This window comes from Haliotis asinina, chromosome 13, assembly GCF_037392515.1.
Source record: "Haliotis asinina isolate JCU_RB_2024 chromosome 13, JCU_Hal_asi_v2, whole genome shotgun sequence".
Classification (NCBI taxonomy): Eukaryota; Metazoa; Mollusca; class Gastropoda; order Lepetellida; family Haliotidae; genus Haliotis; species Haliotis asinina.
In genome coordinates, this window is record NC_090292.1 from 38,976,565 (window position 1) to 38,991,008 (window position 14,444).

At 40.4% G+C, this 14,444-nt stretch overlaps 1 protein-coding gene across 1 annotated transcript; it reads left to right on the forward strand.

Moving 5' to 3' along the window:
* The first annotated feature begins 11,819 nt into the window (after positions 1 to 11,819).
* Positions 11,820 to 13,924, forward strand: LOC137259534 (uncharacterized). Its single transcript, XM_067797166.1, has 2 exons — positions 11,820 to 11,937; positions 13,432 to 13,924. The coding sequence occupies exons 1-2, from the start codon at positions 11,820 to 11,822 to the stop codon at positions 13,902 to 13,904; spliced, it is 591 nt and encodes a 196-aa protein (XP_067653267.1). The 3' UTR covers positions 13,905 to 13,924.
* The last annotated feature ends 520 nt before the right edge of the window (positions 13,925 to 14,444 follow it).

Here is a 14,444-nt window from a genome sequence, read left to right on the forward strand (position 1 = left end):
CTGAAATTCAACATCCCTTGCCGTTAGAAGAAGTTAAGCTATGATGGTTGATGGAAGACATTACGGGCCCCGGTGAAAATGTTTTTTAGTCTCATTATTTCCTTCGTACGACTTACTATCACCTACGTGGGGCTTCCTATCACCTACGTAGGACTTACTGTCTCCTAAGTAGGACTTACTGTCTCCTAAGTAGGACTTACTGTCTCCTATGTAGGAGATACTAAATCCCAAACATTTTTCACTGTGGCCCTAATACGCGTCCGTAGGACATGGTGTAAACTCGTTTCAGTTCAGTTTGTGATATACAGGAAATGAGATATCACGCAAATATCTGAGTTATCTGCTTTGTTCATTTGCCTCAGTCTCAATACATTATATAAAATTAAATTTGTGAAACATTCGTCTTGTGTCATGAATGATCCAATTATGATTCATTAGAAAATTTCTTGTGTCATTTCATGCTTACAATAATAATTGCAAAACATATTAAATTTCAAACGTACCAACAAAATTGGTTTCATGCAGAATTTCCGTTGTTACGATGCCTATTAGACGCGTTGTATTTGAAACTTTACACATTTACACATACTTGGAGGTGATTTTATACGTCTTTCTGTACATCAACACCTTAATCTAATTCATTTACATATGTTCATGAAAGTGTCGCACTTTGTATGTTCGCTGTTTGTTTCAGTTTTCTGTAATGTATATTTACTTGTGTCTGCTGTCTGCATAGATGTCTTTTGGATAATCCATGCTTGCGACAAAATAGAGTGCATATCTTCTTGTACTTAAACGGTGATGTAATGTTACACACCTGTACGGTTCGATGTATTTCTTGGGATTAAACTGGCGGTTACGTTTATTTCCGAGCGTCGTTTCACACTGCATCTATTCAAATGAGTAGACGTTTAAGATTAACTGTTATTACAAATGTCTGTCCCAAATATCGCTTACTACCATGCGTGAGTATTGTTAGCATGTCGGGATTGCAGAAATGGGTTTCTCAGAAAATATACATTACGATATCACTTAGAGTTCACCACTTACGTATAGTAAATATCCTTTGACCATTCTATCATGCCTACGACATAAGATAGTGCTTTATGTATATTGGTGAGTTTATCTATAAGGAAGGGATGCAAGCAGTAGGGATGGACGCGTAAAATTCGAGAAGAAACGTCTAAAATCGTTATCAGTTGTAGTCCAGCTCAAATCTGTTGTGGAACAGTGACAAAACAGACAGATATACTCTATTCTTGTATAAACAAATGAGTACATTTTAACACAGAGAAACACTTGGTCAATAGTCAATGTCACATCCGTCAAAATTCACTACGCAAACCCGATATGATCATTCTTTATGCATGTAAGCATTGCTGTATTGCAATTATATCATAGTGAAATATACCAAAGGCATCTTTCCTTTTGTTGCATTCTAATAAGTAGCAAGTAATGAACAACCAGATTGCCCTCGGGCATTCAGAAATTCAATATTCATACTTTTTGCAACAAAATCGTATATTTTGCATTCTTCGTCTATTCCTTTTGCCTCCCATAGCAAAGGGAGAAAATGATGAAAGAAATAATCACCAAAAGCATACATCCATGAATAATATTACTACATGTCAGCATGCATTTTGACGACAGCTGTTTGCTCTGCTAATGTTTTTCCTCGTGTACAATCTTGAATCCGAACTTCGAAATATGTGTATATATGTTGTGAATCGGTAACAAAACTGATATATCTGGCAAGTTGAGATAATACAGTTGAGAGAACAAAGTCCAAGTGAAACCACGAAAGTCATGTCTTTTGATGGAATTACACGTTCATATTGTTTTATTCAGGTGGAATCGTCCTACCCTGCTTCAATAATTTAGAATAACGGGGAAAGTGAATAGGTTTCAAAATGTGTGCAGAAGGAATAATAACACAGTTTATCATAAACATCCCTGCTTTTAGAAATTTGCTCTTATTTCTGCTACACGAAGAAAATTTAACATAACGGGCATTGTGGGCATTACAGGAAATTCTAATTATGCAACGACACAGCAGGTGGCAATGAAATAATATCCTACCATCTCACCACACCTCACCCCGTCAACTAATTTAAGGAACGTGTCATCGTTTGTAACACAGAGCCAACGTGACTGCACCATATTTAAATGAATATATTTCATACCCTTAACTGGCGACGACACGAATTCCCGTAACAGGTGACCATTAGCACACGCAGATGCCATCTGGATACTTTACAGGGACGTGTTTGTCAGACAGCCAAGCGTGTAACCTCACACCCGTGTGCAGCTGTTGTATGTGGGTAGAAGATTTTATTAAAACTGATAATAATGTGTGTGACACAATCAGGATGGCATGACCTGGAAGAATTTGATAGATCCTGGAAGGAAAATATATAAATATGAAATCATATTTAGCTGATTTGACTATACAAGAATGGCGATGATGCGAATATCAACACTGACAGCTTGCATCTTTCTTGCTTCACAGACTGCAGTATCTTTGGGTAAGTTGCGAAAAATTGGAATATATATAATACATCTGACTAGTATCTTCTGGATTTAATACATGCGTAGGTCTTATATTCAAACCATTCGAATGAATTGAAAACTTTTGTCGCAATGCGTTTTAAGAGAGCATAATTCAAACCCATTTTAAGTGAAATGTTGGTCCGTTGTTCGGTTTTGAGTAACACTATTCAGTGAGTGAGTGAGTTAAAATTTAAATTCAAATTGGCAATATTTCAGCCATATTGTGACTAAAACTAGTTCTGAATTCATAATACATACATATAACACTATATGATACCCTGTCGACGAAGGACATTAAAACTACTAGATTATAACAGTTGAGTTAAAACAAGCTACCAGATATCCTAAAAGGAGAAAAGCATTTTGGAAAATACAATGTAAACATGGGCTATAGATCGTCAACAACTGAGGATAAATCAACATGCTAGGAACCATGGGGATGTACAGTGCTAGCGCTACCTGCATGGACCTGAGCTGGATTTGCACCATCTCCTCAGCCACGAGCGACGATTGTACAGGTCGTCCAGGTTGACCTGAGCTAATCTACATATGCATGATCCGGGAGGTCCAGTGCCACAAACGGATGGTCGAGTTAACTTCATTAGGTAGGGGAGTAGATGGTATTGTTGCGCTCGTGCGAAACATGCATACACATTTTGTCCCGGAAAACAACTCTGCTTAAAAAATAATCATTCCAGGTTTTAACTGAATTGTTTTTACAGTCGTAAGATATCTTAGACTAGTTTGGTTCTAAGTTTACAAGGCAAAGTCAGTTACTTTCAGAATCATTGCCTGCTGCTGCTCGGTGCCTAAAAGCCGGAGCAGGAAACATTAAACACTCTGTAGCTAACTGATTAAAGAAAATTAGGACATTACTGACGGTTTCTCGACTCTGAGGTGTCAAAGGGCGAACTTGTCTCGGTATTCCTGACGTGCTGACAATCACCTGACAAAGGCGCACCCCTTCACAATAATAGACCCATCCAGCTGTGGCAGGTATCTCATGATACGATTGGTCATAGATAACAAATCAGGGACTATATTGAACACTTAAGATACAAAACGTCCTATTCGGGAACTTTGATGACGCCCATCCCATGCCCCTTTGTCTTATGTATGTGCAAGGAATAGCATTATGCAATATGTATGTATGTTCGTGCGATAACGTATATTTTCTGCGTTAAATCTAGATGAACCAAAGCGACAAACTGAATCTGTTATATGTAAGTCACAGACTAGCTTATTAGTACTTTCCTTAAAATATTCAGTATACACTAGCAATGTATCAGCGAAAACGCTTCTTTCAAAGATTATTATGCATGTGCGTAAACTTCTTCTTTACTGCCATTGACATAGATGTTTTGAACAGTGTAATTTCTCACAATGATATGAGAGGGACATCATCTGGTTTAAGTATGTCTTACATACAAGGAAACGGACTGGCAAACGTCGAGACATCAAATGCAGATGTTCAAGCTGTGATGTGTTTTTGTGCGTTGACTGTTTTGAGGCCTACCATAAAGACTTGTTCCAAGGACGATAATGCTTTATGCACTAGTTGTGTTGTACAAATGGTACCGTATACCATTCTCGTCAGTTGTTGGGCGATACTGCTGGAATATAGCTAAAATCGCCGTAAAACTAAATTCACTCAGTCTCTTCAATTGTTGCATTTCAGCCGTTATTCTTTTACATTTCCAAAATACTAAGACATGTGTGTTCACCATCTGAGAACAAATACACTCATCATAGTGTCAATCTACTCCCATATGTCTTGTGTGTTTCTTTCATACATCATTACAGTAACTGATGTTATGTTTACAATACACAAATTGTTGCATGGAAGTCGATACAGCCGAAACACAACATAGCCATTGGTCAACAATAAAGCCAATAATCAATCTCTACCCTATCACTTTGAGTGTCCAAACGTGCTCTTCAGAAAGTTAGGCCACGCCCCATCACCTTGCCCTTCCTATGTGACAGGTTCTGACGATACGATTGGTCAAAGTATCAGCCAATATAATGAGTAACTGAGATGTAATGCGTTACATTCGGGATATTTTATTCCATCACATGACGGGAAGCTTTGTTTAACATCGAGTAATGATAAATGTATCATGGAGTATGTATGTGTATGAATGGTGATGTATGTTTGCAGCGTTAAGTTAAAATGAACAAAGTGACAAACTATAAATCTCTATATGTTCCATGTTACTTACACACCTACTTGATACTTTCCTTGAAATAGTAAGCACGAGCAATGTATTGGCAAAAATGTAGACGATTATAATGCAAGTCCCCCTTCTTTTTAAACTCTATTATAAATAATATATTATAATTCAGTCCATACGATGAGAGAGACAGGAGGAATTTGTATATTTGTTCATCTTGTACGTACAAAGACCGCATAGGTGTTGATAAAAATACAGCACACACTGGCACAGTGGTATGAGAGACACAGGTAATAAATTACATGAAATGCTGTAATATATGTATTCACACCGGCCTCTTTTCCATTTACATCTTTACGACACAATTAAATAATCAGTACTTGTTTGTGAGACTAGACATTTTCCTGTCATATCCGAGACCTGCCAGGCAAATCAGGCATGATTAGCACTAATTAGCCTCGTCGCAGCAATCAGGCAGTCAGCGAGGGGTGCCAAGTGTTGGGCAGTGGAGCGGCTCCAGGGCTTAATGAGTTCACAGATTTATCGTGGAAATATTATTTTATCCCTTATGTAAGAGAATTCAACGCAGTAAAGCAGGAGATGCTTGAGTGTGACTGTCTCATCACAAGGGATACAAAACGGAGGATGTTCACCTTTTAGCAGATATTTAAGAATGTAACGCGTACGGCCAATGTGACATCGTAGCATATTGAGCTCCTCAAATCTGGACTGACACCTCAAGTTGGTGTAAGCAATACATAAGTATATAAGTGTTTTTCCTCATTCCATTTATTGATGTCTACTTGAGTACCCCACTTCTGTTCCATCAGATCTTGAATGTAAGTTCTAAAGCCAGCTTTGTAATCACAGTATGGAATAAGAAGTGGTGTCACAGATTTGTTGAGCGCTGCCTTGGCAACAAGATCAGCCATTGTAATACCAGAAATACCCCCATGGCTAGGTAACCAACAAAAGACGATGTCATATTCTCCAGTAGAAGGATCAATGCCATTATGTTGTTCCCTAACAGGAATATTACATCCACAACCTACTACTGCAGCTGAGGATTTTATATCGCTTTCCTCGTCTCCACGATATCGCCCCCGGACACTCAGATACCTGGATTTATTCAGTTGTTAAGGAATAAACTATGTGATTCCATTGAGAGAGAATTCTTTTCATTGCTCGATTCTGACATCAACAGTGCAGTTCGTCTGCTAACGTCTGTTAGCAAGTCTACCTGGGTGTCAAATGTACGACAATTGTTGTTTGTAACTTTATTCTCATATGCTTGATACAAGATGTCGAGGACCATACACTGTTTCTATACATATTTAAACAACGTTTAATTCATATATATTTACAAGATTGGCATGACTCCATCAACGACTCAAGTTTTCTCGATCACTACAAGCAGGTGAAACTGTCTCTTCTGCAACCTGAGAGATATATTACATTGCCACTGGATAAAAAGTTGAGACGAGCATACTGTAAACTCCGAATATCCCTGCACAATTTTTCTACTAAGAAGAAACGACGAGAAAATACCAAACTTGACACAAATGCGCTATGTCCTCATTGCAGCGAGTACGGAAGATGAATTACACGTATTATTTATTTGTAGTAAATATGAATCTCTCAGGAACACATTTCTGCCAATTCACCACAATATCAATAACCAATGTATGATAAATTTGTAAAATAGTGAAAATGTTTCAGTTATTACACTGGCCCAAAAAAGAAACGCATAGGTGAAAATCCAATGTTATGAGAGATGATTTATTAACTTAAATTGCACAAAAAGTAATGGAACTTGAGCAATGATAATTCACACGGGTATTAACAAATGTGTGTCAAGACATATACAATCATCCACAGTGGTATTAAGCGTCTCTATTTTCCATGGCATAGTGAGAAAGTCAGTATCTGGTGTGACCACCACGGGCATCAATCACTGCTCTGCATCGCCTGGGCATTGACTGTATAAGACGTCGTATCCGCCTTTGTGGGATTCTTCTCCACTCATCTCGCAACGCATTCACCAACTGTAGACGTGTCTGTGGCTGCGGCTGTCGACGTCGTAACCGTTTACCCAATTGGTCCCATAAATGTTCAGTTGGGTTCAAATCCGGCGATTTTGAGGGCCATGGAAGAACTGTAATGTTGTTGTTGGCAAGGAAATCCGTGGTAATGCGTGCTGTGTGCGGTCTTGCATTGTCGTGCTGGAAAATTTCCCTTCTAGCGTCAATTGTAGGAACAACATGACGGTTCAGAATTTCATCCCGGTAGCGTACAGCATTGAGATTCCCTTGCACATGCACCAACTGTGTCCTGCCGTTCATAGATATGTCTCCCCACATCATTACACCTCCACCACCGTGGCTGTTGACCTCACGAACGCACTGTCGAGCATATCTCTCATTTCGACGTCTGTAAACACGCATCCTTCCATCATGTCTGTACAGCAGAAAACGTGACTCATCGCTGAACCAGATCCTCCTCCAATTCAAGAGGTTCCATGCCCGAACGTTCCTGCACCACTGAAGACGTGCACGACGGTGATGGGGATGCAGAACAGGTCCTGCATGAGGTCGCATAGGTCGAATTCCATGCTCTCTTAGGCGATTCCTGATGATTTGTGGAGAGACTCTACGCAGCCCAGGAACGTGATCAGCGGTATACGTAGCAGTGACGGCCCGATTACGCAGATGAAGCACCCGGATGTAGCGGTCTTGTGCTGGAGTTGTCACCCTTGGTCTCCCACTCCTTGGACGGTCTCTGGTCGAGTTGTGTTGCGTGTATCGTTGCCAGAGACGGGAAATCGTGCTCTGCCTCACATTCAGACGTCTGGCAACTGATGACTGACTTTCCCCAGCTTCCAGACGTCCAATGGCTCTATTTCTGTTTTCTTCATTTAACCTTGGCATTTTTCGCGTCGCATAGAAAGAAATTCGAAGAATGAATCGCAACAGGACCTGTCCCCTTTTATAGCCATCATAATCAGGATTGAGATCCTGCATTTGCACGTGCATAATGCTTTCAGATTTTCCCACGTGCAGATTATACAAAGCGTTTTCAAGGTGCTGTGGTGTGGCGAATAATCACCAGAGGTTGTGTTTGTTTGTCTGTTTTGGTTGTATTGACTATAAAAACACTTAATATTTACATTAATTGTCATTCCATTCCATATTTTCCGAAAAAATCTACTTTAAAAATGAGATTTCAGCTATGCGTTTTTTGGGTCAGTGTACATCCGGTGCTCTATATCTGAAAAATGTTTTCAATGTAAGGTCAAGCACGTGACCAATTTTTGCATATTTTCGTGTAATTGTACAATGGGCCATGTGGTCAAAGTACTGAATAAACCATTTTCCATTTCCATTATATAATTCAATAATTTTTATTAAGAGTGGGTGTTTACAAGGTACGTTTTCAGTAGCCTGAAGACGAGAGAGTTAAAATAAACTAAAGCTCGAAAGAATGTATACACCTAAACAAGTACATAGAAACTTCGCAAAGTTAAAACTGAAGAAATTATCCATACTGAGCCATGTTACCGATGTAAACACCCATCCTTTCAGAGAACAAACTGAATAAATAAAATTATGGTTCGCATAAACGCAGCATAAAATTGTGTAACACGAAATGCACGTGCATTTTGGCGGTATAAATCATGTGTTAGGGACAGAAAGAAACACAAGAGATATGCCACATTTGAGCAAAATTTCAACGAGAGAGAGCTGTCAGAATGGTGCAGCAAGGAGCGACCAACACTGCCATCGCCAGAGTCTTTGGATGCACAAGAGCAACCGTCGTCAGACAGGCAACACATCTGACAGGCCTAGGAACGGTTGCCCACGCGTGACCGGGCCCCGTGAAGATCCGCACATCCGGACCATTCAACTGCGCAATCGGTTCGTTACGGCAACGTCATCGGCGGTTACGGCACTAGGGCACCAGATAAGTCGCCGCACTCTCTACCGTCGACTACGTCAACACGGTATTAAGGAACGTCGACCTTACCGCGGACTTCATCTGACACCTCAAAATCGACGTGGGCGACTAACGTGGGCGACTGACGTGGGCCAGGCGGGTTCTACGCTGACAGAGACGTGAATGGGCACGGGAGATGTTCTCCGACGAGAGCAGGTTTTGCCTCGACAGAAATGACGGTTGGTCTCGGGTATACAGGCGCCAAATTGTGTACAGCAGGTGCAAGCATTCGGAGGTGGTATTGTGATGGTGTGTGTGGGGAATCTGCGGCGATCTGAAGACGAGGCTGGTGGTGATTCATGGGAACCTCAATGTGATGAAGTGTTACGACCGGTTGCAGTACCATTCATCAACCAACAGCCAAGGGGAATTTTGTTCCAACTTGATAATGCAAGACCTCATACTGCACGACTGACGAACAACTTTCTGCAGAACGCCAACATTGTTCTCTTACCATGGCCAGCATGTTCTCCACACCTCAGTCCAATCGAGCACTTGTGGAATGACCTGGATAGACACGTCAGAAGACTGCCAGCGCCAACTGTGATCGTCCACCAGCTGAAACAATGACTCCAATAGGAATGGCAACGAATCTCACTTGACGTCATTCGTCGCCTGACGTCATCCATGCGGCAACGTGTTGTGGCCTGCATCAACGCCAATGGAGGCCATACACGCTATTGAGCTTGATTTCAATGACATTTCCAGAGAGACACATATTTTCATTTGAATTTTGGTAATGTGTACATATTCTTGTGACAAGGATTGTCTTTCACTGACCATCAAACCAAACCTTCACCATTTCATGAAGTGTATGTATGGACGCTTGATGTGCAATTGAATACTCTTCTTGACTTTGATTTTGATTTAATGTCTAATCAAAGAGGTGTATACTTTCTTTTGAGCATTAGTTTATATTGCTTATGTCTAGAATGTTTTTGAATATATTTAAGATTCTTTAATATGGCTTTTCCTTGAGCTGTAAATATAGAACTGCTATTTGGTAATCTAGAAGATATTGTTTTGGATCCAGCGACTGTGGCACAAGGAGCTGTGCCACCGTCCTTGGGTCAGTCTGTAAATAGGGATTTATATGAACTATATTTACTTTTTGTTGAAACATTCTTGTTTGTCTTGTAATTCACTAGTTTCTGACTTTTCAAATGATGCTAGTGTAAGGTCAACTAGTGGCTTCACCAACTGCCAAGGAGGAAGAGAAAGAATACGGGAAGGGGATATACTGTTGAGATCAGTATCAGCAGCAGTAAGTAAAGGTTTGACTCTGACAGCGGAACGAGAGAAGACTTTTATTGTACACATCATGAGGACTGAAAACACAGTTAAATACTCGTGAAAGTGTTTTTGTCATATATTGTCAAGACATTTTTACTCGTCACTGGCTTAGAGATGGCTCATCGGCCTCGACGTAGAGGCTGTCAGTAGATCCTATATAATAAAGGACCCTAGACAAAGTCTTAGACCGTGGTAATCAATAGTAACAAGTATTTTGATGTTTGATGTCGAATACAAGGGAGACAGCAGAAAATGCGCCACCGATCCGATATGGTCCATGGAAACGTCCAACGTCCATCTAGTCATGATCAAAGACCTACACTGCTGAGAGCATTCGTCAGAGAGGAGTTCATCATTGTACCACGCAACACGGCCCCATACGCTAACACTGTCACGTATGCGACTCGCCCTGACGCCGATGGTTTATCTTTTTTGCTGAGTCCAGCTGAAAAACATTTTCTTCAATTCTAACAACCACCAAAAACCTTTCCCCAAAACAGACCCTATGCTCTCTTCCAGTTCCGTAGCTCAAAAATATTCCACCGATTTTCTTCCAATTCTGCATGCCCATCGGTGGGTAATATACATAATGGGCACTGGATATGGGACGAGCAGGGCCTCTGAGGACCTGGCCTCGTGCGACCACCAATTATTCTACTAAAGCACATACGTAGAGGGTCCAGGTTGTTTATTCAGGACCCGGGTAGTGAAACTTCGGCACCCGACCGTGTACTCGCTCACCAGTCACAGCCTGAAGGTATGTGACCATGACGCAGATATAAACTATATATGGATCAAACTTTTACTTCATTATTACGAGTCTGCTGAAAGGGATCTGGAGAGATATTCCGAGAAATAACATATGCTGTAAAATGGCTGTCGCTGCACAAATACGAACAGCGTTACAGCAAATTAATATTCTTTTAATAAGACGCAACACATTCGTTATTTGTGCTTGACCTTATCTTCACGCCCATATGAATTAGTCCGTATTTACATTATGCAAGATAGCGTCACATTAGCAAGAGGGACTTTATCTATGAAGGGCTGTCCATACCGATTAGTGTAGACATGTTACGCCCTGGTTATGAAATAGTCTATAAAGACTGGCTTGTGACCATGATTTTCGTTGCACCTCAACGGGCATTCCTGGAGGAGTTGCTACAGATGCTGAACATTTAAATGTTTACTTGCATTTTGTACATTTAGTTGAAAGCCAAATATGATATTAATTACATCTTATCCCCAGGTTGTCAACAAACTTAAGATGGTAAAAATCCAATGTTTTCGGGTGTTTTGATATTAAAACTTTAATCAACTTTAACCTTGACGTAATTCTGACTTTGGTGCAAAAGCCCGAATAATCCAGTGATCAGCAACTTGAGCATCGACCTGCGCAATTGAGAGTTTGATGAAATGAGTCAGTTAAGTAGGCGAGCATGACCACCCGATCCAGGTTAGTCGCCTCATACGACAAGGGTAGTTGCCGTTTATTGCAAGCAGGGGTTGTTGAAGACCTACATAACCCTGGACCTTCCCGGTTCTGATAGTACGAACAGATTGCAAGCAATCTCGACTGACGATCCAAATATTATATCAGTGGACTTTCGGCACTGTGTTGCCCACAGCATCCGGATATAATGAGCTCACTTTACGAAATGTAAAGTACATGAAAAATGTAATTTGGCATTATTTGTTAGTGCTATATTTAATTAAATTAATTAAAGTTTAATTGTGCTTGGTCTCTAAAATTCTAGATTGAAGTTGATGTACAAGATTTGGTTGTGTTGTTATTTGTTATGAATTATCATGTCCATTTTGTGCGTGTCACTATTGATCTCTGTTTTAGTTAATGGTAATGGTGGAGCTGTCTACACCCGATGGGGGAGAACTGAATGTCCGCCTAGCGCTCAACTAGTATATAAGGGTAAGTCAAACCCGAGTCCCGTTTTTTACATGTTTGATATATTACTATCCCTAAAAAGAAACGCAAGGACGATTTGTAGTTTTTGAAAATCTATTAATTACCTATTGTTTTCAAACAATCGTCACAATATGCAACAAAAATGTTGATAAAATGATTGTACACAACTGCACAGGTAAAACATTTACCTGAAAAAGTTGATTTTGATGAGATTTCTTGCAACAATTAGAAAGACATCGCTACAACGCAACAAAAATCACCCTCCAGTTGGAATTGTGCAGCAAAGAGCATTCCCTGTCTGGCAATAAAAATCCAGATTGCTTTCAGAAATTGGGGTTTGCGTTAAAGGGGTTTCAAGGTCAAATCACACCGTCACTTCTCGACTCTGCGACACGGAACATCGTCATTGAAAGAATGAATGCTGGAGATTACCAGTCTTCTGTTGCCAGGCGTCTGAATGTCAAGATATCATGGCTTGTAGGTCGTTGCAACCAACACATGACCGTACAGACAGACCTCCAGTTACCACTGCCGCCCATACTCGGTACATCCGGGTACTACAGTTGCGTGAGAGCACAGCAACCAGGGTGCCTGGACTTCAGTGGGTATCCAAAGAAAGAAAGTGGTCTGAGAGCCATAAAACACAGCGTAGGGGTTGTGTTACGTCGTCAACATCACGCCCATCGTCTCCGTTATCTAAAAGTATCCACTTGGTTGCACAGACATAGGCTTCTTCTACACCGGTCTAACATTTCATGCACTAAAGCCTATTTGTGGAAGAGTTATACATGTTTGAAAATACATTTTTTCTCGTCTATTCGTGTCTTTTTCTTTTATATAAATATATTCTTAATATGTATAGACCAAGTCAGGACGGAGCGGTGTGTTCGGGATTATCTGACCAATACTCTGATTGTCAAATGAAAGTGAAAAGAGAGTTATGCTTGCATAAACGGTCTACTCAAATTGTTTGTTGGGCCATCCGTGATCGAATTACACTGTGTTATACATACACACATTTTCAGACACAAAGAAAAAAACAATGTAGGGCAATGGTACAATCATATGTCTTAGGTTTGCACATCTATGACATTAGATTGGATAGCGCTCTGCAATTCGCATGACAATTCAAACGTTTGGCGTCGTATCTGAATAATCACTAGCAATTGTTTAAATGACAAATTCCCTTGATCAGCTGTATTACAAATAATTCTCAAAGTAAACATAATAATATTTACAGCATATATTATATAACTATACTGAAAGTGAAAATGGTATACATTCAAAAGTAGCTTTGTCATAATTAAAACTTATATGAAGAAGGTAAGGGGGTATGGTATCACGGAGCAGAGACCAATTCCAAGCTTGTAAAATATGTACATAGTGAGTGAGTGTGAAAGTGAGAGAGGAAGGGGCATTTGTACCGTATCCATGATTAAGACAAGATCTTAAAGTGTAGTGATTAATTTGACTGACATGACTATACCATTGTCACAGGTATAGCTGGAGGATCCCACTACCGTCAGAAGGGTGGACCTGCCAATACCCTGTGCCTGCCAGAAAACCCTGAATATGGAAACTACACTCTTGGATATGAAGATAATGGTGCCATCTATGGTACAGAATATGAAACCAATGAGCATTCCGTAAGTTTCAAACGCCTTCATGACCACGACGTTCCGTGTGCCGTTTGTAAAAGTAGAACCAAGACAAGCGTCATCATGGTGCCTGCCAGGATGTCCTGCTTTCCTGGGTGGCATGTAGAGTACACAGGGTATCTGATGGGTGGCCATTACAGGCATGCTGCAAGTGAGTATCTGTGTGTTGATGGAGATGCAGAGGCGGATAGAAGTGGCCGTAGAAACAAGAACGGGCAGCTCTTGTATCTTATTGGAGGTATCTGCGGTTCATTGCCATGTCCTCCATACCTCAATTATCGGGTGCTGACATGCACTGTTTGCTCTAAATAAGTGGCAGATGTCATGCGCCTCTACCATACTCGTTAATAAAACCGTTTTGGCTACATGAAAGCAAATGCGAATATTTCTGTTATTATTACCACACAGACTCATTAAATACGTTCATTAAATACTTTCGCCTAGATTCTATGAAGGTGTTTTGCATTACGTGGAACTGGCATGAATTATGAAAGTGTGACTAAGAAACTGTTATTGACATAAAAACGATCTCTCAGTTGATTTAGCTCTGATACATTAATGAAACCTACAGACGCATGTGCAGAATGCATTGTAGCTCAGGTATATTATCAGTATACAAAGTGTTCTTAAGCGGGTAAGTTTTAACACTCGAAGACACGTTACACACGTCTAGGCGTTTCAGTACTCACGTTCAAAGGACAAGATAAAATCGCCTGTTAAGTAGAGTTTTTCAGCATCCTCAACTTTTACCTCAACACCACTCCTCGCAAATTATTTACCGCATCACGAATCATTATGGTGAGTGAGTGAGTTTGGTTCAACAGTACTTCAGTGATATCGCTGCAACAGCAT